The following is a 26,730-nucleotide window of genomic DNA, read 5'->3' on the forward strand; positions in this document are numbered from 1 at the left end:
GAAGGCTCAAGCAGGGATTTCTAGTCTGAAAAAAAGTTTATGAACTGGGAGGAAAGGGGAAACATTTGGGAAAGGCTGTATATTGATAGATCAGAGAACAGTGTAAAGCAAAACCACCTACACATTTTAGTGAAAAGCCAGGCCCTGTTGTTTTTGCAAGTTCAGAGAACCAAGATCAGTGCCAGGAGTCATTAATGTTGATTGTTTTTATATTTTCTGTGCACTGCACCTCACAGGGAACGTCAACCGCACCTGGAACCTGCAGCGGACAAAGAACCTTCAAGTGACGATTGTGCCCTCCATTAAAAGTCAGTGTCTTTGGGCAAAGCACTGCAATAGGAGTCATTAATGTTGATTTTTTTTTTATATTTCCTGTGCACTGCACCTCACAGGGAACGTCAACCGCACCTGGAACCTGCAGCGGACAAAGAACCTTCAAGTGACGATTGTGCCCTCCATTAAAAGTCAGTGTCTTTGGGCAAAGCAATGCAACTTTACAGGGGAGCTTGGCACTTCTGAATACAGGGCTATGACTGTGCCAGCAGCCTCTGAAGGAATGGAGCAGACAGCACCAGCAAAGGAGACAAAATCACTTGGAGCCTGCTGACTTCCAGGAAAGGCTGTGTGGCACACCAGCTAGTACTGGGGGTGAAGAAATGGGGGGAGATGGTGCTGAACAGGTTCTGTCAGTTCCTTTTGAAGAAAGCAAATGGGTTGGGGAGGGCTCTTTGGGGCTGGGCATTTTTACAAGGTGAAGGAAGAGTGCTGTTCCTGAGAGGTGCTGTTCCTGCTCTGTGAGCTGACTGATCCTTTCTTTTTCCTCAGAGTCTGTTTATGTCCAGGCCATGTTCTTCAGCTTCCTGAGTTTCCTCTCCTTTTACCTGGGCTCAGTGGTTGTTGCTTTTGTGCACTACATTAGGTGAGTCGAGGGGTTATAAAAGAACAGCCTTTCTGTTTCTTGTCATCAGGGACACCATACCCTGCAGAAAATTTGGGATGAGTGTGGTGGCAAGCAGAGCAGCTGAAGAAGTCCATGACTACTCAGTGGGCTCCTGCTGACCATCAGCCAGAAAATACTTCTTCCTCTGCTCTGGGAACCGTGGGAAGGATGATAATCTAAGGGTCTGCCCTCCCAGTCTTGTAGTGCCCCAACCCTCTGTTTTCTTATACAAGGACAATGGGCAGCAAATGTGGGAAATGTGAAGGGACCAGTCTGGGATATGGAGTGTGAGGGCATGCTGGCCTGAGAACTGCAATAAGTGGCAGTGACACAGATTGGGCCTTGGAGTGCCAAGAATGCTGGTTTCCTTCCTTACCTGCCTCCCCTGCCCCAAACTTTGGTGTCTGGGCTTGTGTTGAGAAGAATGTCTGCATGGGCATGGCTTAACTTCAAGACACATCAATGAAAATACATTTAATTGGAACAATTCAATGAAATTACTTAAGTGTGTGCTCTTATTTGCTGATATTTTTTCTGTGTAGTGGGAATATGTTGGTAGGATTTTTTCTGTTGTTTTATTGGTTTTTTTACCATCTTCTTTCTGCTTGACATCTGCATTGACAGGGGTAATATGGACTTCTTAAGCATTGTGCTAATTAGTGCCTCTAGATCCTGCTGCTCCTTGAATAGATTAATACATGCTTGGTCCCCTGAGCAGGGAAAATGGGTTTGGAAAGATGGTGTGAAAGGTCTCTCCCAACATACTGAGCAGGGTAGGATGGGATAAATCATGGAAATGGTTGTCCTGCATCTGGTGGATAACTGAGGGGGTGAAAAAGCTCTCTGTTGCTTTAGAAGTTAGAGAGGTGGACAGCAAGCAGTCATGGCTGAGTTGTGTCTAGTCGAAACAGTATTTTTCTTTTTTGTTGTTATATGTGTTTGTTTCTTTTGTACTTATTTTTGTTGGTTTTATTTGGTTTTTTTTTGAGCTTGTGCTACATTTACCTTTTGGTGTCCTAGATAATCCTGCCATGGCTGGCAGGTGATGAGATTTGTTGGCTGTGTCATGAGTGCTGTCTGTTGCTTTGCAGGGTTCAGAGGAAGGCATCGGCTGGGAGACTGAGCCCTGAGCATGGTAAGGTCTCTTCTCTGTCGTGTGACAGCTTTGAGTGAACAGCACAGGCCCCGGGCCAGGCAGAGGACAGGCTGTCAGTCAAGTACCTTCTGTCCTGCAGTTACCTTCCCTGGTAGCTCGCACAGACTCTGGTGCTGAGGAAAGATGTTAGAGCTTCCTCTCTGCCCTTACAACAGGGGGCCTTTGAAGCCAGCTGCCCTGAACCTGGTCCTGACTCCTACCCTAGGAGCTGCCTTTTAAAGGGGTGGAGGAAGGCCAGGACTTGCCTGGACCCAGCTACAGGCTTATGTTCCTGATGCCAGGTCTGCTGATTTTTAAACAAGACACTTTTGAGTATGTCAGCTTTATGCTTTAAGAATTCCTCTGCCTGGTTTTAGCATGGGGTCTTTTAATGTTTTAATTGAATTTCAGTGTTAAATTGTTTTTCACTGGATGTTGCAGACAGCCAGGTGAATGAATGACTATCAGAGTTAGGTAGTGGTGTTTATGATATTTGTGTTGGCATTGGATTCAGTTTACTTTGTGCTGCACCCACATTTCCACAAGCTGCAGCCTTCTGCCTCATAAAAACAGAGCTGCATCTAAGAAGCTGCCAGTGAAAGATGGAAGTTTTTGTCATGTGGATGGGGGGCACTGGGAGTTCTTGCTTTCTGGTGAGGTGTGGGAGTCTTTTCATTTTGATTAAATATTTAGTTAGTTCAAAGCGTTGGTGCTGAGGTCATTTGTACCTCTCTCCTGGAGGAGTGGAGGACATAGTCTTGGCAGCATTGAGAGGTTCTTGATGTTACTCCTTTTTTGATGTGAGCATTTTCAGTCTCTCCGGTCTGCTACATCCCATCAGATAAGCATGGTAGTATAACTGAACTGTGTTTAAAAGGGTCAGCAGTGGAACTTCACTCTGCCTGGCATTAGTTGGCTTAATATTTCTGCTGAGGACCTGGGAACATTGGAATTCTTAGACTTGTTTTGTCAGCCACTAAGATCCACATGTATCCTCGTATTTGGAATACATGTGAAAGGGGTTTTTTTCACAGCATGTACAGGGAACTGTAAAAATGTCCATAAATATAATCTAATTTTATATCATTTGGGATGGATCCTGCTGTAAAACAGGAGCAGGTCTTAGGGCAATGGAGCAATGGGAAAAGCCTGTGTGTTGGGGAGTTTGAGTAAGCTGAAGGGACCTGTCCAAGGCTGTGGATGAGCTCCAGGGTGCTGACAAGGAGTCACTGTCTAAGACAAGGAGGCACAGTCTCAGCCAGGTGGGACCAGAAGTCCCAGGGAGTGCTGCTGATGCTGCAGCTGAAGTTTAATGTGCTGAAGCCAACTTAGAAGCTGCCTTCTAAACTGCCCTGCTGAGAGGTGGAAGTTAAATTCTGGTGTTTGGAAAGTTCCCAAAGAAGCTGCAGGGCACAGATGCTGGACGTGGTACGGATCTGGAGGGTGGAGAACTGGGTTGCTGAGCAGGGAGGACTGCTGAACAGCATCCCTGTGGAGGAGGAGAGGAGCACAGTTCCTTCATAGTTCCTACAGCTTTCCTCCCAGAGGCACCTACTGCTTCTGTGACCTGTCCTCTCCCTTGTAATCCACTGCCACTTTCACACACCTGGCACTGCATGTTGCAGCCACGTCTTTTCCTCTGGGGAGGAATCATGTCCTACCCACACACTGTTTCTTCATCTGTTGTCTCTTCAGGGTGTGCCTGACTGATGCTTATAAAATGGTAATTAGCAGCTTCCCTGTCCTCCAGATCAGTGGACACACTGGCTTTCTCTGTTTGTTTTTTTTTCTCCCCTTCCCGCCCTTTGGAATTTATTTCCCTCCCAAGTAAACCCCTGGATTTTGCCTTCTTCATTACCCCCTATTCTTTTTTCCCACCAAGGAACTGGATGGAAGTGCTCAGCAATATCTTTGCCATTGGTCTTGGGATGCCCTGCCACTCTGTGTGCCTCCTTGCTCTTGTTATCCATCTTACGTCTGGCTTCTATGGTTCACTTTTTTTTTTTTTTTAGTCCCATGGCACACATTCCCTTCCACATCCTCGCTATCTGGTGGAAGCAATAGTTGGAAGAGCCACACCTGATGTGGTACATTTACTTTGCTGACTCACTCTCACAGTGGGAAGTGGGATGGAAATTAGTGGGTGAGCTGGGTCCAAAGTGGCTGTTAGAGACAGGGCAGAGTGCCTCTTCTGCTTGGCTTGCCTTCTTTGTCCAGATTAAATCTTTGGTAACTTGGGAGAGAAGGTTGACAGGTCACTTGAGAGGATAAAGCCTGGTCCAAAATTAGGAGGGAGTATCCTTGTGGAACAGGACGGACAGGCCTAGGAATTGTGCTTGTGCCTTGCTGCTGTGAACATAGGGAAATGCTTTTGCCCTCTTCCCAGTGATCTGGATTTCCAAATGACTTTTAAAGCAACAGGAAAAGCTTCCACAAGAGAGGGACATTGGATTGGAGGTGATGAGTAGAAGCTGCATCTTGCTTGTGCTGCAACCTACAACATCCTGCCAATCTCAGCTCAGGGCTCAAGGGCTGTCAGCTGGGGGCTGCAGTGTGCCAGAGCCCTCTCTCTGGTGCTCAGTCCTTGCCATGTTCACTTCTGATGCTCCTCTGATAGAGGGATGGGGCAGGAGCATGAAGGAGCCAAAATCTGAGACCAAGTCTTAGCCCCCAGCCCAACAAGCATGGTAAACATACCAAAGAGAAGCAGTAATTGGGACTTGAAATATCAAATATCATTGCTGTAGGGGTGCTTCCCTGACTTGGGGTCAGTCAGGGACAAGTTTTAGATCTCTCTATGTTTGTGGCTAATGAAAATGGGGTAAAAACCTTCACAAGGTGTTACAGAAATCCCCAGAATTTCCAGTTGGAAAGAGCACTCTGCCTGTGCCTGTCAGTTTGAGACCAGACTACTGGGAAGCCAGAGATGCAGCTTGGAAAGCCAGGCCATTGCCAGGCTGCAGTAAAGCTTTAAATACTATGCCACGTTCTGCATTGCTTTGCCACTGACTGACCACATGAGATTGTTGCAGGGATAAAGCTTTAAAGCAACTTAACCTGTGTCACTGTTTGTCACTACTGGAAAACACGGTCCTGTTCCTGCTGCCCTTGCTTCCCTCCCTGTTGTGACTGACCTCTCAGTGAAGGGATTCAGCTGGCTTTGTTTCCTGCTATGTAGGTCAGCTAATGAGCTCCACCACTGGAAGCAAAAAGAGGGAATGTGGAGGCAGGAGAGCACTCCTTGTTTCATATATGTGGGCAGGAGGCAGGATGTTCCTAGCCCTCAAAGGCTTGCCCTTCTTGTCATCAGCACAAGATCATTACAACTTTTTGCATAAAGCATTTTTTTTCTTTCTCCTTGATTGGTTAAAATTATGTAGCAGCTGTCCTGCCAAAGTCTGTGACTCTTCCAGAGATAGCTGTAGGCAGCAGGATTTAAAGAGATTTGAAGAGTTGCGTGAGATGGGGAAAGAGAAGAACTAGAAATTCAGAAGGCTGTTAAGAACATCATGAGACTTGCTCTAAAATTTAGCAAGCCTTGCAGCCCCACAGTGTGATCTGTGCAGGGTGCTGGAGGGGGGCTCCTGCTGCCAGTCTCACTGGCACCCTGTGTGGGGAGGCTGAAGGGAGTGGGTTTCCTTCACACTGCAAAATGAGGGTTTCCCTTTTGCACAGTATGCTCAAGAGGGAGACTGCCATCTGTTTAGAGAAATGTTCCTTTTCCCAAGCCCCTCCAGCTCTTCAAGCTGTTTGTGTTCACCTCAGACATGTTTTGAAGCACTGACATGAAACTAACTGTCCCTCCTGGGTTTGTTTCATTGCAGGATCTGGGATGATGACTTCTTCACACCCCATCTCAGCCAGCACTCCTGAGGGAAGCAGCTACGGTGCTATTGGTACAGTATATTCCAGAACTGGGGCACAGGGAGGCTTCTCCCTGGGGTAGAGGAAGGCACTTTTAGGGTGATTTAACACCAGAGGAGAATAAAGCTGCAAGCTACTTTAGGAGTGTCTTGCAGCTATTAAAAAAAACCCCAAAAACAACAACAACAACAACAAAAAAAAAACAACAGAAAACAAAACCAAACCCAAACAACCAATTTGCGAGGTTCAGGTTGCACTTTAGGGAAAAGCAACTACATAATAAAAGTGGCAAATCTGAAAGAGGTACCCCAAAAGACTGTCATTGGAAGTGTATCTTAGACAAAGCTACAGTCACTTGAGAGCTGTGGGTGACAATGCTGCTTCAAACAGGACATTTACTAGTGACTGAAAAAGATCCCTTGCAAGCAAGCTTCTAGGAGCCTTTTATTAGCTCATACCCTATCTTTAAATCAAAACCTACCTGTCCCTGGGAGGCTGAAGGGTTGTGTGCCATAAAGCAAGACACAATCAGAGCCCCCCAGAGGTTTCACTAGGGAAGAAATAATGTACTGCCAACAGGTGAAACATGCCCTGGAGGCAGAGGAGAAAAAAACTTCCTGAGGGCTTAATGACCACTGTATCCCTCCTTCCCCTTTTTCCAAAGAAATCTTTTAAAAGCATTTGGGAAATGAGGAAGAAACCTGTGTTTTGCCCATACTGATGTGGACAATGAGCTGGGAGTTGCCCAGCCTGTGGGAAGTGCAGGCAGGTTCTGCTAACATGTATGTGACCACTACCAGGGATGCTATGGGAATAAAGCTGGTACTCTGCTTGCTTTCAAAAATGGACTTTCTTCTTTGTCTTTTGTTCTACAGTATTTTTAGAAAAGCTTAGATGTATATATAAAGCTTACATAAAATCTGAAGGTTAACTAGGTGAGTGTGGTTTTGACCCCTAACAGTCTGCGTCTTTCTCTAGAGGTATTTGTCTTGTCTCAGAATTCCAGATTTCAGAGCCCGGGCTAGTAGAGAGTAGAAAATGTTAAGAGATGAAAAGTAGTAGAATAAAAGCAGAGTGAAAACTAAAATGCTGAAGAGAGGGAAAGATAATGGTCCTTGAAACTGCTCATAGCTGAACACCTAAAACTTCTGGAAGGTTTGGGATCCTGGAAAAATTTTTCCTTGAACTGGCCCTATCAACTTGTCAAAGCACCAAAGCATCTGGGACAGCTGGGATGCTGTGCAAAGAGGGATGTAGCACAGAGGGATGTAGCCTTTACCCTGCCTGTCTCCTTCTCCCCTCTGTGGCCCAGATGAGTCCAGCTCCAGCGGAGGACGTCAGCTCTCCTCCCCGGAGCGCAGGCCCCCGGCTGCTTCGGACACAGACAGCTCTGTGGAGGAGGAGAGCGACTTCGACACCATGCCAGAAATTGAGAGTGACAAGAACATCATCCGCACGAAGGTACGGCTGGGGCTGCACCTGTGGCCCTCGTGCTGGGCCATGGGCACGTCTGGGCTGTGGCCAGAACTGGTCACTTCAGTGAAATCTCAGAAATCCTGTTCCCTTTCAGGGTGGATTTCATCTAATACAGCTGAGTGTGTTTCTTAGTCTTTTTTCAGTCACTGGAAGTTTTCCCACTGTGATAAGAGTGCTGCTGAAGTGAGTGCTTTAATACAGAAAATCAAAATGTATTGGACTATTGAGAAAAGTTCAAGGAGGTGTGAAGATAGGGAGAAAATAATCTGCAACAGCAGGTGGCTATTTAGTACAAGTAGTGTGACTACAGTGGATGTACAGAGGGGCTTTAAGCCAGCAGCTCTCAAACTCCTCCTTTTGTCATCCTGCACTGCTCTATGTGGTTGGAGCCATTTCTGGAGGTCAGAGGATTTTGCAGAGCTCACTCCCATAGAATCAAGGGCCACTGTGTAAAACCAGTTCAAGTACTACCAAGCTGCAAATATGTCAAGGTCTTCTACTGGCATCTGTAATCTACATTGATTCTTTTGTGTTTTCTTCCCTCTTTCCCCACCCAATAATGTTTTAGGTGTTCCTCTATCTATCAGATTTGTCCAGGAAAGACCGAAGGATTGTCAGCAAAAAATACAAAATCTATTTCTGGTAAGGAGAAGCCAAACTGGTAAGACCCAAACTCTGGACCCATACTCTCTGGTTGTGGAGTCTGTCTGCAAGCCTTTCTTCTGAACCACTTCTGAACTACCCTCTTGCCCATTCTGACCCTGCTCCAATCAGTATCTGCAGATCCCACATACCTCAAGTAAGGATATTTGTGTACCAGTGCGCAAATGATCCTGGCAGTGGATTCTGTTTTGCATCATTTGCTTTTAAGCATGGTAACAACCAGTGCACTGAAATTTAATGGGAAGGAGGAGAAACTGGCACTCAAGCACATGAGCTTGTTGCCAACACTCTGGCTTTTCCTGTGCCCTTAGCATTTGCCTCTGGTTTGCCACCTGTGTGCATGAGCACACGTGCTCCTCTGCATCGGGGGCTCACAATGAGATAGTAATACCAGAGCAGTGAGGTGTGCACATTCCTCCACAAGCACTGTGGGCCTTTGTTCTGGGTGTGCAGCCCCGGTTCTGGTGTGTGTGTAACTGCTGCTGCTGTCTCCCCTCTGCAGGAACATCATCACCATTGCTGTGTTCTATGCCCTGCCGGTCATCCAGCTGGTCATCACTTACCAGACGGTGCGTTTGGCTCCATGGCTGCCCCCTCTTGCTTTAAACTTGCCCTGTGGTTGTGTTGTGCAAGGGTGACAGTCACAGCGAAACTGGGATCACCCAGGAGTTCTGCTCTGTGTGAGGAGCAGTTTACCTTAGCTGCTCCTGCTGCACTGTGTTGATGTTACAGTGAGCTTGGCTCATTGGGCTTGCACTTCTGCTGCTATTTCTGCTTGGGAAGTGGGAGTGCTGCTGTTTTCCTGATCAACTGATGTCTCATTTGGGTCCTGCTTCATTTTAGAGACAGGAGGAATTTGATGTTATCTCTGAAAGCAAGTAGTGTTTGCTGTGATTTCTCCTGCCTTCTCCCAACCTTTGCTATCCTGCTGTTATGCAGATATCTGCAAGCAGGTCTATTAGTGGGAGGGTTGAGAGCACACAGTGTTTCCTCTGAAGACTGTTATCAGGTTTGTGGCCCTTGACAACATCTTGTCCCACCCTAAAAGCTTTGCTTGCAAGACGTCAGCACTCCCCTGTGTGGGAGCTAGGCTGCATCCTGGTACACCTTGTGTTTGTGCCGTGTTTGCATGGGGCAAACCCCCCAGAGCAGGGAGGATTTGCTAATGGCAGGCCTCCCCCCTGCTCTCTGTCCAGGTAGTGAATGTGACTGGCAATCAGGACATCTGCTACTACAACTTCCTGTGTGCTCATCCCCTTGGGGTGCTGAGGTGAGTGAGCCCTGTCATCACTGCATCTTTGTCTCATGCCTCCTGAGTGTTTGTGCTGTGTCCAGCTCTCGATTTTATAATTGCCAGGCTCACAGTAGCAGTGTTGATAAGACCACTGGGAGTTTAGGACTCTGATCTTTGTGTTTTGCTCAGCAGTGCTGCTCTGTGGCAGTGAGACACACTCACCCTAGAACTTGTGGCTCCTGGGTGCCCCTTGCAAGTCATTGGCACAGCAGTGAGGTGCTCCTGTGCTCTATAGGACACTTGTATCCAAGGAGCAGCAGCTCTGCAAAGAAGTTCAGATCAGTCCTTCCAGTGTAGCATTTCTCTAAATTAATGTGTGAGTACAAAGGAAGCCCAGAGTTGGGAATCTCTCAGAAGTGTTACATTAACTGGGACGGATGAACTATTCAAATTAAATTGTCATCTGGAGAGTTAGATTGCAGTTTGGCAGCTGCTGAGGTGGAAGGTGGTGGAGGGGGGGAGCAAAATGGATTCAGCTTATCACAACCCAGGGTTCAGCTTCCTGCTGCTGTGCTGCCTTTGTCTTAAACCTTCTTTCCTGCAGTGCCTTCAATAACATCCTCAGCAACGTGGGCCACATGATGCTGGGCTTTCTCTTCCTCCTCATTGTGTTGCGCAGGGACATCCTCCACCGTCGGGCCATGGAGATGAAAGATATCTACACCCTGGTAGGAGGTTGATTGCCTGGGGCTGAGTGGAGGCAGGGAACGTGGAGTGAACTCAAAAACCAGAGTGGTACACAATGGGTTTCCACTTGTCTTCCTTGCTGGAGGGTTGAATCCTTCTCTTTTTTTCCTCCTGTGCAGAAGGGTCAAGGTGGGATGTCATGTTCCTGCACACCCCAGTGCTTTACTGCTTATAGTATGTCCATGCTGCTGTGGTGGTGACCCAGCCTGGGCCTGTGTAGACAAAGAAATTAATAGAGGAAGGAGTCCCATGGCTCTGGCTTTTCCTGCAGTGCTTGCTGTGGAGGAACTGGGACAGCAGGAGTGTCCCAAGATGCTTCTCTTTATAGTGAAGTTTGATTTCTCTTACACAAGAGCTGCTTATGATAGCTCAGAGGAATTTGGCTGCCTCAGTCTCTGAAGCAGAGATTCTTGTAGCCAGAGCTTCTGTAGTCTCCAGAATGGAGGAATCTTCAGCCCTGTGTGCAGAGTTGCTGTTGGTTCCTGGAGACAAACAGCTCTGTTCTCATGGGCTTGGAAGCAAGTAAAGGCACTAGTGATTGTAACAGTCTGCTGCTTGTGGTTTTCAGGTGAAATCTTGGCCAAATTGTAGTGGAAATGACTTCTCACATTGGCTCAAGAGCTTCTAAGACCCTGCTGACCACAAGAGCAATTCTGGCCAGTCCTCTCTCAGTTTTGGCCCAGATGTAGTATAGCAAGAGGTACAGGACAGAGATTTTCAGTCTCATGATGTCAGTACCAAGACATTGAGGTCTTCAGATCAGATCTTCCAGTGTGATTAGCTTAGGTTTGCTGCCTGTGGATTCACCTGGCTGTGCCATGTGTCTAAATCCAGAGCCTGTGGTTGCACCTAGAACACTGTGCTGCTCTGGTGACTAGAGGGATTGTGTAGGAGTTAGGGGGGATGAAGTCATGGAGAATGGAAGCTTGCCTGTGATGAGGACACTGAGGACACTTACTGTACAGCTCTGCTCTCTTCCAGGAGTATGGGATCCCAAAGCATTTTGGTCTCTTTTATGCTATGGGCATTGCTCTGATGATGGAAGGGGTGCTGAGTGCCTGTTACCATGTCTGCCCTAATTACTCCAATTTCCAGTTTGGTAAGCTGAGTTTCCTTTCTCCTTATGAGCTGGAGCTAAGCATTTGCCATGTTCTGTCTCTTGCTGAGTTGCTCACGTTTCCCATCTCTCTACCCTTGCAAGTTTCCCTGGAGTCTGCCTGTTTCAAAGCTCAGTCAGGAGGTTGTGATGCTCTGTGGGCACTTATTTTCTGATCCCCTTTAGTTTTTGTTTCCCCAGAGCACGGAAGATGTGCTGCTGCAAGGTGGCAAAGCACAAAGTGCTCTACAGTGTAGTGCAGCAGCAGGGCTAAACCCAAGGCTGGCAGGCACAGATCCCTGATGCTTTGTGTGTCCTTGGAGCAGCTTTCTGGGGGCACTGGCAGTATGTGTTCACCCTGTTTCTGTTGTGTCCCTCCACAGACACCTCCTTCATGTACATGATTGCAGGACTGTGCATGCTCAAGCTCTACCAGACCCGGCACCCAGACATCAATGCCAGCGCCTACTCTGCCTACGCCTCGTTTGCTGTGGTGATCTCCCTGGCTGTCCTTGGAGTGGTATGGCTCCCTCTTACTCTGCTGCTTCTCTGGGAAAGAGGTGGCATGGCTGGGAATACGGCTGAAGTGTGAAAATAACTGGGGAAAGCTGCAGAGTAGGATAAGAGTGTGTTAAGCAGCTGTCAGCATTTGAATTCTCAGTTCTGCTGGGCTTTCCTCCTTCCTTCCTCTGAGCTTTCAGGTAGGAGAAGAGCAGAACAGTTTCCTCTGGGTGGGCTCTTGTTTTGGGCTTTGCCCACCACATGCTATCCTTCTCAAGAGGAGAAATTCATGCACCCAGATGTACATGTCCAAGTGCATAGATGGTCTTCCTGGGGCATGATTCACAATGGAGAAAAGAGGGGTGTGGCTGGCTGGGCTTCCAAGGCAGGTATCTTATACCTGTTTGCTTGTGCCTGTTTCTCCCATTTGGAATACTCCATGTTGTTTGTCACAGCTCCTGTAGGTGATTTTCCTATCTCTGGAGAGGAGCAGGGTAAGCATGGGGGGCTCTCAGGCAAATTTCTGGAGTACCTGCCAATGGAAGGGCACTGGAGCAGAAGCTACCAGACTTTGCCTGTTTGCTCACAGCATTGCAAGTACTGAGCTGGGCTCACCAGGATCCTCAGGCTGTGCTTTTCCTTGGAGGTCTCTGCTTCTCCTCTTTTGAAGGACTCGTTTTCATTCATCAGTAACCAGGCAAAATCCATGGAATTCTTGCTCTGAACTGGCAGCTAGATGCCAGTGGGCTGTGAGCTCCTCACTACCACATAATGCAGAGGTCTCTGTTTAGGAGACTGTGGGATAAGGCATGCAGGAGGAGCTGGTGACCTTGGGACTTACCCAAGAATATCTTGGGATAGGTGTGGTAGATCTTGACAAGGCTCAAAACACTGAGACTTCATTATAGATTGCTCTGTCTTCTTTTGTGGGATGCTTTGAAGCTGTTCAGTGGAGCTTGAAAGCAGCATGTCTCCCTTGTTCCATTCATGGATAGGTGGCTTTTCCGCTTGCCTTTTGATGTGTGGATTTTTATCTCTGCCCACACAAAGTGAAAATTTCAGGAAAGTGCTTTGCCCCAGGGTAGGAAAGTGGTCACAGTCTGATGGCACATCAGAGTTTCTGGACTTCTTATTGTATGAATGAAAAATTAGGATTTTAATGTAGCGTTAACCTGTGCTTGCAGGTTACTTCCAGTCCTTAAATAAAATGAAAATGCACCGTAGGAGCGATTACCTGCAGAGCAGTTCTGTCCTTTTTGGTCTACTTCAGTACAGTTGTTAAAGTAATGGTTGGTTCCCTGACTGCCTTTGTAAAAATCCACCTTCCTAGCCAGAGAGCTGCTGTGCTTGCTTGTATTTCTGCTCCCTGGGCCAGCTGCTGTCCATCCAGTCTTGTCTAAAGGGGCATTCAGAAAGAATGGTCTCCTCTCCAGAATGCTGAGCTAATCTTGCTTCTCTGGACTTCATTTTAAATTTATAGATTTGTTTTCTGGTTGGAAGATTTAGCAGTTTTTTTCTGTGTTCAGTGAGGTTGTTTAATGTCCCATGTGATAGAGCCCAGGAAAGGATTGCCCTGCTGAAGGAGGGCTCAGTTTACTTTTAAAATGTCTTTGCTTTCAGGTGTTTGGAAAAAATGACATGTGGTTCTGGATTATTTTCTCACTGATCCACGTTTTGGCCTCCCTGGCTCTCAGCACCCAGATCTACTACATGGGTCGCTTCAAGATCGGTGAGTGCTGTGACTGATCCATCTGCACTGGGTGTGCCTCCCGTCCTCAGCTGCCTGTGCAGCACAGTCCTGTGGCCCCTCTTCTGGGCTACCCTGTCCTCTCATCCATCTGGTGCTTTCCTGGCCTCTGAAGTCCTTGTGCTCCTGATTCCCAGTGGGAATCAGCAGGAGCTGTGTGTAGCAGGACTGCTGGGCCCTGAGGGAGCTGCAGTTCTCCCTAGTGCTGTGCTCGGAGGGGTGACCTGCACCCCGTCATGGGGTGGGGGGGGAGAGGGTCTGCTGGGGAGCCTGGCTCTTGTGCTCTGCTTAAACCTGTTTCTTCTTCCTCTTCTGCCCCTGTCTGCCTCAGATGACCCTGACTCAGGTAACCACAGCTTTCGTTTTTCCCTGTAGAACTGATTGTGCTGAGCTGTAGCAGCTAGGGATTGCATGGATGTATGTGGGGAGGCAGGATCGTGTGCCACCTGGGGTCGGCTCTTGGGAAGTTAAACCAGTTTGCCAGCAGCACTGCCAGTCCTGTTCCTTGGCAGGAGGGGAGTGATCCAGCACAGGAGAGCTCAGATCTTGGTGCAGGAGCATTTTCAAGCTCTGTGTTGTGGCTAAAGAGGAACATGTGTATTCATGCATGTTTGTCCATCCTCGCTGCCACTGATGGCTCTGCAGTGAAACGTCTGCAATGATTTTGAGAGCAGGAGTGTCTTGAGTGTGCTCTGCCCCTCTAGGACCCTCTAAAGCCTGTGGGACATGTTTCTGCTGTTTTCCTGCTCTGGCAGCTGTTCCATGGAAGTGCTTTTCTGCCTTCCTACATACACACTCACACACACAGACACACACACACACCCCTCTCTTCCAGAGATGGGATTGCAAAGCCAGCCTCTTTACACCTACAGGCAGGGCCTGCGTGACTTCTGAGCAGTGCTAGTGTAGTGGGGGTTTTTAAGTTTATTTTGGTTGTAACCTGTTGCTCTGACTAACTGCCATCTACATCCTGTGGTGGATGCCCTCCTGCTCAGCACAGAGTGCTTCCAAAGGGCAAGACATGAATCTGCTGACACCTTGGGCTGTCTGTTGTCAGCTGGTGGGTGTCAGCTTCTTCCTCAGAGGCATTTTAGAGCTCAGTGTGCTGGCTGTTCTGGCTTTCTATCCTTCCCTTTGACAGACACGGGCATATTTCGGCGAGCAGTGATGGTGCTGTACACGGACTGTATCCAGCAGTGCAGCCGACCAATGTACATGGTAGGTGACTTCTCATCCCAGCACCTCTCTGCAGTTCCTCACTTCTTCAGGCAACGTGCAGAGGAAAGAGGTGGGGCTGTTTGAAAAAGTGCTGCTCCTTGCTCCCCTTATTCTCCTTCCCCCAGAATGGCTGGGTAAGTGTAGGTCTGTGCTGGAGCAGTTTACCCCCAGTCTCCAGGCCTCCCCTGATCTCAGCCTTGGTGAATAAAACATCAGAGCAATGGTGATACAAGCATGACAGGATTTGCCTTTGCACTTGCTCTCTGGGAGCATCCATTCAGAGGAGCAGGTACGAGGCTTGTGCAGTGAAGCCTCTCTGGGGAAGGCTGCAGCTATTTTGGGTCTGTGGCTTAAGAAAAAGCAATTGCCACTTCTGCAGCACCTCAGGTCAGATAGCAGAAAGTTAAGAAAAGGTGGCTGTTCCCTTGTGTCCCACTGATTGCTTTCTCCTTAGCAAAGAGTGCTAATTAGGGCTTGAAGCCACATGGAGTTTTATATCCATAAGCCTTCTTAATTTTTTATTTATTCTCCTATCTCTGAATAAGCAAACTTGGTCCACTCAGGCATGAAGTAAGCCTGGCCAGCCTGAAACAGCCACATCATGAAAGCAGCTGTAAGCATAAATGCATATGCTCCACAGATACAGTCCTTCTGCCTGCTGTTGTTACAGTGCTTCCCCAACTAATGGTGAGATGGCAAGGAAAAAAAGGCTCCCTGAATATGTGCAGGATGCTGTCCAAAGCTTCCCCTGCTACCTCTTTCAAGCACGTCCTGCTTTCTGCAGTAGTTGTTTTGTAAAACAGTGGGAAGGAAGGAATGTAACTAGAAAAACAGTAGAAGCAGTCAAAGGATTCACAGAACCTCCTGAGGTTGATCCCTTAAATGCTGAGCTTGTCCTTTCTTAGATGTTTAGTCTCCTTACAACACTTTCTTAAAATTTTTGAGGGTCAGAGCAGTTTCCATCCGATAAAAGCTCCCACAGAGCCAGGTGCATGTTTGTTTGCAGGAACTGGACTCCAAATCCTCACATAATGCTCTCCTGAATTTCTGAGGCAAAGGCCTTTTTGCATACTCTTTCCATTTTATATGATCATCAGTGTCTTTTCTGCAGGACAGGATGGTGCTGCTCATTGTTGGGAACCTGGTCAACTGGTCCTTGTAAGTACTGGCGTGTTGGTGCTTTGTGGGCAGCAGGATTTGGTACTGGGACACGGGTGGCCTGGAGTCCTGGGGAGATGCAGCAGTGTCTGTGCAATGATCCTGTGCTGGGGCCCTTCTGACAGGTTTTGGCAGGCAGATCCATGGGATGCAGTGCAGCACCAGAGCTACATGGAGCATCCCCTGAGCATTTCAGCTGGGGGTGTCTCATGGCTCGTGTTTGAGGAGCTTGTGCAGGTACTGTGCTGCTGTGTTGTGCTTCCCACAGAGCTGGGAGATCTCTGGCACAGCCAAGGTGCAGGAGACCTGGCAGGCACTCAGTCACAGAGCCTGGCTGAGCAGTAACTGCATGGGAGGGATCAGCTCTCTGATGAGAGCTAAAGTCATTGCCCCAGGCTCTTGCTTTTCACTGAGGCTGCTTCTCAGGGACGCCTTCTACCAAATGTACAGGTCTAGGGCCAGATCCTACCAAGGGAAATGTGTTTGGACATGGGTTGGAAGCAATCCAGGGCCTTTGCCTGTCCTCTGGGGTCTCCAATTGCTTCAGCATCTGACCATGGCTAAATTTCCTTGGCTGGGAGCAGAGGCAAACAGTGCATTTCCCCCAGGGAATTGGGAAGCTGTGGCACTGGTGTTGTGTCCTGCAGTCCTGGTGGGGGTAGAACAGTGGGTGGCTGTCAGTTTGGGGATGTACCCTGTTCCCAGTGAAAGAAGCTGCCTGATGTCCCTTCTCTCTCTCTCAGTGCTATCTTTGGGCTGGTGTATCGGCCCAGAGACTTTGCCTCCTACATACTGGGAATCTTCATCTGTAACCTGCTGCTGTATCTGGCCTTCTACATCATCATGAAGGTAATGGGAGGCAGCTGCAGCTGTCCCTGGGGCTTCTGGCTCCAAAGGGGAAGGGATGAGCCTTTTTTCTGGCTGCAATTTGAGTTCCTGTGGTGCTGCAGAGGGATGTGGAGGGACCTTTGTGGGGCTATGGGTGGGACAGGGTGTTGGAGAAGGAAGGTGTGCAGCCATTTTAGGGGTGGCTGGGCTGTATCTTTGGGGGGTGGGCAGCCCTTCACAAATGCAGATGGTACAGGCTGCTGTGTGAGCTCTGTGCATGGCTCTGTGCCCTGGAAAGAACTCAGGGCGTGTCCCTGTCTGCAGCTCCGCAGCTCTGAGAAGCTCCTGCCCATCCCCATGTTCTGCATCGTGGCCACAGCAGTGGTGTGGGCAGCTGCCCTCTACTTCTTCTTCCAGACCCTCAGCAGCTGGGAGGTAAATCTCCCTTTTACTGTTCTTCTGTCCATCTCTTTCTCATCATCTTTCCTTCCTGGTGCTTGTTTTGCACAAAAACTACTCTGGAGATGAGTCTTGGGCTGCTCTTGGGGAGCTGAAAGGGTTTAACTCATTTAGCAGACTTGTGAAGGGAGCATGGGAAGCTGTGCTGAGCCAAAAATGACTGTAGCTGTGTAGGGGCTGTTTATAACCAGGTGATCTGGAGGCGACTGGTCCTTCCTAGGGGACAAAGGAAGAGCTGGGGATCTGGAAGGAAAACTGGGAAAATCCTGACCAGTGCTGGTGGAAGACATTGCTGGAGCAGATGGCCACCTGGGGTTGACCAGGTCAACCTGCCTGGGGTTGTTAGGGCTCTTGGTGACCTGGGATGCCATTAAATCCTGACTGGGTGCCTTCTAACAGGATGTCACAAACCTCTCCATGGAAATGAGGGGCTTGTTGCAGGGTGGTCTGGTGGAGGCTGTGCAACTTGTGCTATGCAGGACCTCAGAAGTGGAGACCAGAGGGTTCCCCTTGCATGTGGGTTGGGGTTCCAGATCCATTTGGAAGTCCAAGTATAACATTGTGTTGTTTCTGGCCTGCCCGTGCCACATTTCTGGCCAGCACAGCAACTTCTCCTGGATCCTGCTTGGAGGGTTAAGATAGGGTGATCCCTGTTGGGTCTAGTGTGGCCAGCAAGGGCCCAGTAGGGGTGGATATCAGATCCTGACCCTCTGCCTGCCCTCCTAGGAGACTCCAGCAGAGTCCCGGGAAAAGAACCGGCCGTGCATCCTGCTGGGATTCTTTGATGACCACGATGTCTGGCACTTCCTCTCCGCAGCTGCCTTGTTCTTCTCCTTTCTGGTGAGTCTTGCTGAGCCTCCCACTCTGCTGGATGGCCTCACCCTCTCCTTTCACCTTGCTCCCCTCTATGCACATGGAACTGTGCCTGCTCCAGAACTCCACAGAAGTGCCCCAGCTCCTCTGCTTGGCTCTACCTCCAAACATCCTTCACGGTGGGATGCTCCTTGTCAGTGGGATCAGGGATCAGGCTTTCTCCTTTACCTTATTTCTCTCCCAGTGCCTGCTGGCCTCAGCTTCCTTCTGGGTCACACAGCTGTTGTGGGGAAGCTGAGGGGCTGCTGCTGTGACCAATGACTCATGGATTTGTGAATTCCTGCCATAAAGGCAAGGCCTGGAGATCTGAAAGGAAGACCTCCCTGGCCAGCAAGACCTGAATCTGGCTTGCATTTTCCTCCTCAGGTCCTGCTGACCCTGGACGATGACCTGGATACGGTGCGCAGGGACAAGATCCCAGTGTTCTGAGTCCCCAGGCACAGGGGCGCAGAGGTGTCCCAAAACACTCAGCCAAAGGCACTGGGCCACTGGTATCTGTGGAGAATGAGCCTGCTTCCATGGCCAACAGCCCAGTGGGAGCAGGGGCACTGGATCCCCCAGCAGGCATGGAGGGGTGCTGTGGCAGTGAGGAGGGACCAGGAGGGAAGATGATGTTACTCCTTTCCTGCCACATCCTCTGGGGCTGGCTTGATCCAGAGGCCAAGGCCCGTGCACAGCCCTCTGGCTTGTGGGTGCAGTGGGTGCTGGAGCCAGTGAGGGGGGAGGAAACAGGAGGGAGGCATGTCAGAGACCTTTGCTTCCCTTCCTTCCTGCTGATGTGCTCCACTTCCTCTCAGGTGAGCAGGCTTGAGAGTGCCATGCAAACCTTCCTGCACAGGGAGCTAATGTCTGCACCCTGCAGGCTGCTGCCCTCCAAGAGTCCCTTCAGCAGCACAGGGGGAGCATTTGGTTCCTGTACTGCAGCAGCTGAGGGAGAAAAGGACTCCAAACTGAGGTGGCAGTGAGGGGACTGTGTTTTCTTTTTTCCTCTTTTTGTTGGAGACACTCCTTCATTAGCTGGTGGGGAGCCGTGGTACCAAGGCTGCAGCGTCGGTAGGAGGTGGTGAACTAGAGCTGCCTGTGAGGGCTCTGCCAGACTCAGAGCCTCCTACCTTGCTCTCGTGCAGCCTCTCTGTCGCTCCTGTTGAACAACAACAACTCCTCTGGCAGCTCCTGCTGGCACTTGGCCGTGCTCTGCTCTCTGTCATGGCTCCACATGTGCTCTCCTCAAGGCTCTCTTTGCCCGCGGGAGAGCGCACGGCAAAGCCACAGCCTCGTGTGACACCCTTGGCTCCTGCTGGGTGCCTTGCCAAAGGGACACGGTGGGACAGGGAGGTTTGCCAGCAGCCTCAGACTTTCTCCTCTCACGAGCTTGCCTTGGACAAACTTGGCTAAGTAGATTCTCTTATGGGCTGGGAGGATGAAGGAGATTTTGGAGCAATTGGTATTGAGCTCTTTAGCTAAAGATGTGGACCAAATTTTCTTCTCCAGCTTGTCCAAATCAGAAATGAGTTTTTTAATGGCTTCTGCATTCTTTCCAGTTTTTTAGTTATTTAAAAAAAAAAAACCAAGAATAAGAGTAAGGTGTGAATTACTTCAGGCCTTGCATCTAAACTGGGACCTGTTTTGCTAATTTGCAATTAAAAAGTGTTCTTTGAGGCCTGCTGTCCTTATTCTTGTCTGCCTGAGCATTTTTACGTTGGTGTATGTGCATGTAGCCAGTGATGCAAAGGTTTCATTCCACTTCTGCTTACTAAAGTGGGTGACTCTGGTGATGTTTTACTCCAAGAATCTGTATCTCCTTGAAGAGTTTTGCACCAGCTGGTTTTTATTTTTTTAGTTGAAGTTTATTGGGATGGTCAATAAAATGGATGTTCCTGGTTCCCTGCTCTGCAGGTTGATCTGAATTCTTCTGGCTCCTGCTCTCAGCAGCAGCAGCAGAGACAGCAGTCAGGGTAGAGGGGTGCCCAGTGGTGACAGTCCCAAGCCACCCTTGGGACTGTCACAGGTGTTTCTGGAGCATAGGTGTGGATGACATGCTTGTTCTCTTAAGCAATTTGCCTTTGTGAGGTTACCTATAGTAAAGAACAGACACTCTTGTTTGTCACTGGAGTCCCTTGGCAGGGTGAGGAGAGGGCTGGAGGAGGAATGACACAAGAGGCTGCCAGCCTTTATCTTCCCAAGCAGAGCTGTGCTGCCCTGGAGGGTGTCGGGGTAGCTGTGCCACACTGAAGGAGGACCTCTGTGCCCTCACATTTGTCCAGTTCTGGGGACACATTTTTAAAAAATATACCTTCTCCCTGTGTTTTCATAATCCGTAGTCTCAGATCATGTTCCAAGCTTGTATTTGTTTCTAGACAGGAAGCTGGTTATCTTCTCTAAATTGAAATGTGAGGAAAAAATAATGTTGAACAGCAGTTGGAAGGCTCGACGTAGGAGGTAGAACAGCATATGGGCTTGCTGTGCTGAGCAGAGATGAGCACAGCATGGAATGGTAAGGTGGTAGCAGGGAGGGAGAGGGAGGCTGGGGAACAGCACAGAACAAACAGAAAACCATGACAGAATTCAGTTAAATACAAGGAAAGGCACCTCAGGCCTGAGAGATGGGAAGAAGGGTTGGAATCGTCTCCCTGCTGCTTCTATGCTTCCAGCTTGCTGCGTCAATTTTTAAAATTCCCTCTTAGCTTTGCCCTGCCTGCTGGGCTCTTTTGGTGCTTCAGCTCTCCCACCTGACCCCTCGACTGCTGGGGGGCCTGGCTGGGCACTTGGGCACTCTGTGCTCCCAGCTGTCCCAGGCACACTTGGCTCTGCAGCCCGTGCCAAAAATGCAGCTTTTCTTGGGTGCTGCTGTTCTTGGGCCACTGCCCTTGGGCAGGAAGAGCAGCTTGCTGGGTACGTGGGGGACCCTCATTCCCTAATTTGCAGGGGTCATGCTGTTGTTTCCTCACCTTGCTCTGCTCACAGAGGGAGACAGATGTGTAGGGGTAAAAGCAGAGCAGAACCGTGGAATTGTGTTGGGAGGTGAGAGGGCCATTTTGCTGCCCATGGAGTCACTGCCCCTGAGATGGCAGTGATGGCAGCTTGGGCCTGGGAGGCATCTTGCACAATGCAGAATTCCAGCAGGGAGACGGGCCCTCAGGGCTTCAGGCCCCTGAACAAATGTGCAGGTCCCATCCCCAGGAAGTAAAACTCAGCAGCCCAGGTTCCTGATGTCAGTTTGCAGGAGGCACTTGGCACTGTCAAACCAGCCACAGTTACCTGTGGTGGCACCTTGGGTCTGGGAGGAATCCTGCCACGTTCGGAATTTCAGCAGGCAGCCGGCCACTCCGGGCCACTGGCCCCTGGACACAAACACCAGCCCTTTTCCCTGGCAAACAAAACCCACCAGGCCAGGTTCCTGATGTCAGTTTGCAGGAGGCATTGGCACTGTCAAAGCAGCCCGAGTTGCCAGTGGTGGCAGCGCGCTGCTGTGCCCACGTTTGGGAGAAGCTGCTGTCACAGTTCTTGAAAGGGAAATAATGGTGCCATGGGCAGGGACACCTCCTCCTCAGAACAAGTTGCTCAAACACCCATCCAACCAGGCCTTTCTAAAGATGGTGCATCCACCACCTGTCTGGACAATCTGTTCTAGTGTTTTACCACTCCCATTGTAAAAAACTTCTTCCTTACATTCCAGATATTCCCTGTTTCCTCAGGAAGTGTAGGTAAAACTGTTCATCCCAGTACAAGTGAAAGGAGAAGGAAACAGCTTCTGTACAATACTGACATCCCTTCACAGGTTAGGAAAGATACTGGGGGTATGTGAGCTGTTACAATTCCCCCTGGAGCCCCTGGCCTGGCAGAAGAGCAGCTAAGGCAGGGGGAATGCACTGCAGTGTGGAAAAGGAAGGCAGCTCCCTCGTGTCCTGTTTCCCCTCCCCTCTACAACTGAACCATCACACTGGCTGTCACTCAAGGATCAAAAGCACCTCTGTCTTAATACTAAACGTCAGCTGTTTTTAAATTAAGATCTTCCCTAAAGGCAACTTCCATGCCTGCAAGAATTTTTTTGAGGTTTACAAGCCAGGTTTTCTGGAGCCCCTGAAAATAATTGTTTCATAGTAATTCTGTCAACTTCAGTATTGTGCAAACTCCCAGAAAAAGCCTTTACTTACCTTGCAGGGTCTCTGTACTGCTCTCATCCAAACTGCAGCTTTTAGCTTCAAACTGTGACAGAAGAACTGTCTTAGGGCACTTCCAAACAATGCAAGGGGACTGTGATGAGAAGCATTTTATACAATGAAGTTGTATCTCCACAGTGATTGCAGTCACTGGGGCAGGGACAGCACCTGCCATGTATTTTTTAGATACTGCACAATTAGTATTTATTTATTCTGAATTACATATCTCCAACTAATATGGTGCATTACTCTGTCTATGCAGAGAATGTACATCAGTGGAAAACTCTGACTGTAAATTCCCAGTCTCAAAGCAAAGCTTTTATTTTTATTTCTACTTAAGAGTGAATGGCATTGCTGTCTGTGGGGAAAGAAAGAACACAATATTCAAAGGGTGTTTTTATCTTTTTTTAATAAAATACTATCATGTTCATATCTATACAAATAATTATTACAACTATTAAACAAAGTATTACATTTAACAATAGAAATCTCAGAACTCTGAACAAGATCATGGTTTGGGATATTTACACCTGAATGCAACACATTTGTAAAAAGATGTCAAAATAAACAGAGCAAGATCTTATTTACAATTGGAAGATGATGTTCCTGTTCATTCATTATAGATTTCTACTGCAGAGTTCCTATTTTCCATTACAAAATAGTAAGGGCTTTCCACTGGGACTGTATCCAAGTCATTTATAGCTGTATAAAACAGAAGCACAGCAGAATACTCTGGATTGAATATAAATAATTTACATTGTGGAGGGCAACAGCATCTTTGATTAATCTCCTGTGGCAAAATCCATACTTGCTTCCCTTCTCACAGTGAGCAGGCAGGAACAAGGTCCAACCCCCCCCATGAGCTCTACTGTTTCACACTTGTGCCAGAACAGCAGCACATATTGCAAACTTGGAAACATTCTCATAAAGATACTTCTAGTGAGGCAGGAAAAAAAGTATTTTTTAAAAAAAATTATCTCAGAAAAACTGGTATCAGCAAGTAATAAATGGTGTCTGTGTAACTAAGCAGGGCTTGCTCGCAGAGAATATGAATTTGTATTGTCAAGTCCAAAAACCTCTGCTGAATCTTTCTCCAGTTCACAGAGGAACCTTCTCTCAGTGGGAATAAAGCCTTGTGCTCTGAGGTTTCCAATTTACGCATTGCAGAGGCTGTAGGAAATTGAAAACACCCTCACACAAACCTGTGTCTGCTACCCATGCTGGATCACGGCAGTGGGAGAAGGGAACAGCAGGAGGTGGTAACAGGTCAAGTGACAGCAAAGAGTGGATCTCCTTATAGCATTGTGTCAGCAAACAAAACAAATAGGACTGATCTGGCACAAACAGATCCAATGCTACTCTGTCTTGCCAGGAGAAGTTAGATCTTTATTAAAGTGATGAGCATGAAACTTACTAAGGGAACAGCAAGAGATGACAGCTCTTAGCACACTGTCATCCAGAAACAGTGGAAGTCTGGTTGAGTCCTTGAGCCAGGACTGCACAAGTACCTCAGAAAAGGTGAAAAGACAACAGGAGATAGAAATAATTAAATGGCCCCTCTTCTCCAGCCACAGCCTCTGCTAGTTGCCCTGCCACATGCCTTGTTTCCTGCAACAGCACTACAGACATCAAGCACAGTAGCAGCAGCAGCACAGCTTTAAAGTGCAGTAGGAAATCTGTGCAAAGTTCCAGAGGCTCGAGACTAGCACCTGCTTTTACTTTTTTTTTCAGAGAGGTGCTCTTCCACCTGGGCAGCACCACAGTGATAAACTGGAAGTCTGAGCTGGAAAACCCATTCCAGCCCCCAACTCAAATCACTCCAGTTCTCATTTTCTTTAACTGTTCCTAAATGAGGTCCTTTCTCTCAAGAAAAAGGTATATCATATAAATATTAACACATCACTATTTTATTGCCTGCTTTCACATTAGTCTATCTCTGCTCTTACTCTCCTAGGCTGTTTAAGGGATTCATATGGACACACATGCAATCCAGCCCAATATTATTTACTATTGTTTGTTGAAGTAATTTAGGCCAAGCTGAAACCCACAGCCACACAATGCCAATCAGCTATGGCAGTTCCACCCCAGAGTTAGTGCCCAACCTTTCCCTTCCACTGCTGACTTTTCTAAATTAAGTGGTATGGGGTATTTTTCCTCCCTTCAAAGCCAAAACAAGCTCTGTGTAAGTAACCTTGAAAAAAGTACTCTGGAAAAGAAAATGCCATTCTCAGGCTAACAAATCACAGCTAAACTCACAAAATCTTTTCCATGTATATCTTGAAAAAAAAAGGAACTGTTAATTGTGGGGTAGTCCTCAGAAGAAAAAGAAAATTGATGTCATTGATGCTTGCTGAAGAAGATGTGTTTGCTTGGCAAATGGTTTTCATAACAAGTAAACCAGAATAATTCTGGCTGATTAAAAGCAGAAGCTGCTTTTTCAAACTGCCCTCTCGAAGCACAGATCAAGGTAAGGTGAGCCTTACCAACCTGACAGCTAAAGACCACAGGTTCAATGGGAGGGGAAAGGAAAACTGAAGAAAAGAAGGACTCGTGAGATGTTGCATTTGCTCCTCTTCCTGAGAGCAGAGCCTGAGGCCCTGGGGAAGGACAGACACCAACGTGTCAGTGCCACAAACTGACCCACAAAACCAAGTGCAGGAAACCTGGTGGATGTGGGATGGCAGGTGGGATTCGTTTGCAGTGAAAACGAAAACACCAAACAATTTAATTATTAAAAAGTAACAGAAATTTAACATCTAATTTCCTGTCCTTTGATGTGAAATATCCAGTCCCCCACTGTCCCACCTAAAGACAAAAGAGCATGAACATGACAGACACTGAAACCCACAAGCTGCTCTCAAACCAGAGGACCAGGCCAGATGCAACATTCAAAGCCCATCTTGGGCAGTCAATTACACCAAAAGGCTACACAACAGATCCAATTTTTCTTTAATTAAAGTTATCTAGAGGCCAGTCAGCAGTGTAAATATCAGAATTTGGATGAATGTGTTGATATGAGGCCCTCAGAGAGGTCTGCCTACCTTTCTTGTCACAGCAGTCTCCTGATCGCACACCAATGCCACGGGATCACTTAGTGCCACTCACAGAATGAAAACAGACACACAGAACTTCAACAGAAATTGCCCTGTTCAGGGAGGGGAATTAAATGATACTGCTCCATCCTGGTCTCGTCAGGTTTCAGTGCCCTGTCACTACAAAATACAATCCTCCAGAGAAGACCAAGGGTCACACAGTAAGTACTTCTCAGCCACTCACTGCAAAATGCTGCATTTCCTGCAAAATCCCAACAGTCTCTGTATGGCTGAAATGACTGTGCTGTGATTCCCTGCACTGCAGGCATCCTGTGAGCAAGGAGGAGCTGGTTTTGGTAAACAGAAAGAGGGCATGTGAAAGTTACTGACAGTTACTGCCTTTTCAGAACATTATGTGCAGCATGAAAAAAAAACCAAAATCACAGCTGACATACTCTATTGTGAATACTCAGGACTGCATTTAACCTCGAGACAACAGCAGTAAATATGGAGGAATAAGAAAACAGAACAGATATTTCAGTTGAAAGGGACCTATAGAGATCATCCACTCCAACTGCCTGGAGTGTCTCCATCCATTTAAGGATGGAGCATGTTGTCCAAATGCCTCTTAAACATGCTTGAGGCATCAACCACCTTTCCAGCAAGCCTGTTCCAGTGCCTGACCACTCTCCTGGTAAAGAAATGCTTCCCAGTGTCCAGTCTGAACCTCCCTTAGTGCTCCTTTGAGCCATTCCTATGTGTCCTGTCAGTGGATCCCAGGAAGAAGAGACCAGCACCTCCCTCTGCACTTCCCCTGTCAGGGAGCTGCAGAGAGCAAGGAGGTTCACTGTCTATCCAGATCCCTATCCAAAGCATCTGCCAACAGCATCTCCCAGTTTGGTATCATCACCAAACTTGCTAATGTGTGTTCAGCTCCTCTATCCAGATCAGTGATCAGTCCATTGGATAGGACTGGCCCTGGAACTGAGCCCCAGGCAACACTGCTAGTGACCAGGTGCCAGCAGAGGTAGCCCCATTCACTGTAAGACCTTTGAGCTCTGCCCTTCAGCCAGGTCTTCACCCAGCACACCATGAACCTGTTAATCCCACAGCTGAACAGCTTGTCCAGATGGATGCTGTGAGGGACAGTGTCCAAAGCATTACTAAAATGCAGAAAAATTACATCCACTGCCTTCTTTTCACCCACTAGGTGGGTGACCTTATCACAGAAAAGTATCAAATTAGCTAGATGACACTTCAACTTTGTGAACCCATGTTGCCATTGCCTGATGGCTGCATTATTCCTTAAAACTCATTTCAACAGTATCCAGTATAATACTCACAATTTATATTAATTAATTTATAATATTCACAATTTTTCCAGGAACCCAGACTCTCACTGTCTGCAGTTCCCAGTGTTCTTCCCTCATGCCCTTTCTGTAGGTTGGAATAACATTGGCTTCCTTCCTGTCAGCAGGGACCTGTCCAGACTCCCAGATCTTTTGTAGATGATCAAGTGGGGTCGTGCTGTATGTCCTGCTTGCTCCTTCAGTACTCTGGGATGAATCCTATCTGGCCAAGTGGATCTGTGGACATTCA

The 26,730-nt window shown here is 48.1% G+C and overlaps 1 protein-coding gene across 3 annotated transcripts in view; it reads left to right on the top strand.

The window, feature by feature from the left end:
* SIDT1 (SID1 transmembrane family member 1) overlaps positions 1-22,695 on the top strand; it is a 42,512-nt gene extending 19,817 nt beyond the window's left edge. The window contains exons 8-26 of one of the 3 annotated variants that reach the window (XM_039717792.1): positions 237-308; positions 826-919; positions 2,032-2,075; positions 5,900-5,971; positions 7,252-7,400; positions 7,984-8,057; positions 8,581-8,647; positions 9,275-9,348; positions 9,917-10,040; positions 11,041-11,158; positions 11,539-11,675; positions 13,277-13,385; positions 13,735-13,749; positions 14,545-14,621; positions 15,733-15,779; positions 16,523-16,628; positions 16,932-17,042; positions 17,793-17,906; positions 18,306-22,695. In XM_039717792.1, coding sequence (XP_039573726.1) covers positions 237-308; positions 826-919; positions 2,032-2,075; positions 5,900-5,971; positions 7,252-7,400; positions 7,984-8,057; positions 8,581-8,647; positions 9,275-9,348; positions 9,917-10,040; positions 11,041-11,158; positions 11,539-11,675; positions 13,277-13,385; positions 13,735-13,749; positions 14,545-14,621; positions 15,733-15,779; positions 16,523-16,628; positions 16,932-17,042; positions 17,793-17,906; positions 18,306-18,368 — 1,667 coding nt within the window. In that variant the 3' untranslated portion in view covers positions 18,369-22,695. Of the gene's footprint in view, positions 1-236; positions 309-397; positions 465-825; positions 920-2,031; positions 2,076-5,899; positions 5,972-7,251; positions 7,401-7,983; positions 8,058-8,580; positions 8,648-9,274; positions 9,349-9,916; positions 10,041-11,040; positions 11,159-11,538; positions 11,676-13,276; positions 13,386-13,734; positions 13,750-14,544; positions 14,622-15,732; positions 15,780-16,522; positions 16,629-16,931; positions 17,043-17,792; positions 17,907-18,305 lie in introns of those variants that run through there. The other 2 variants (XM_039717794.1, XM_039717793.1) reach the window with 2 other exon arrangements.
* Positions 22,696-26,730: the final 4,035 nt, after the last annotated feature.

The sequence above is a fragment of the Passer montanus genome, unplaced genomic scaffold (genome assembly GCF_014805655.1).
Source record: "Passer montanus isolate IOZ18808 unplaced genomic scaffold, ASM1480565v1 scaffold39, whole genome shotgun sequence".
Lineage (NCBI taxonomy): Eukaryota > Metazoa > Chordata > Aves > Passeriformes > Passeridae > Passer > Passer montanus.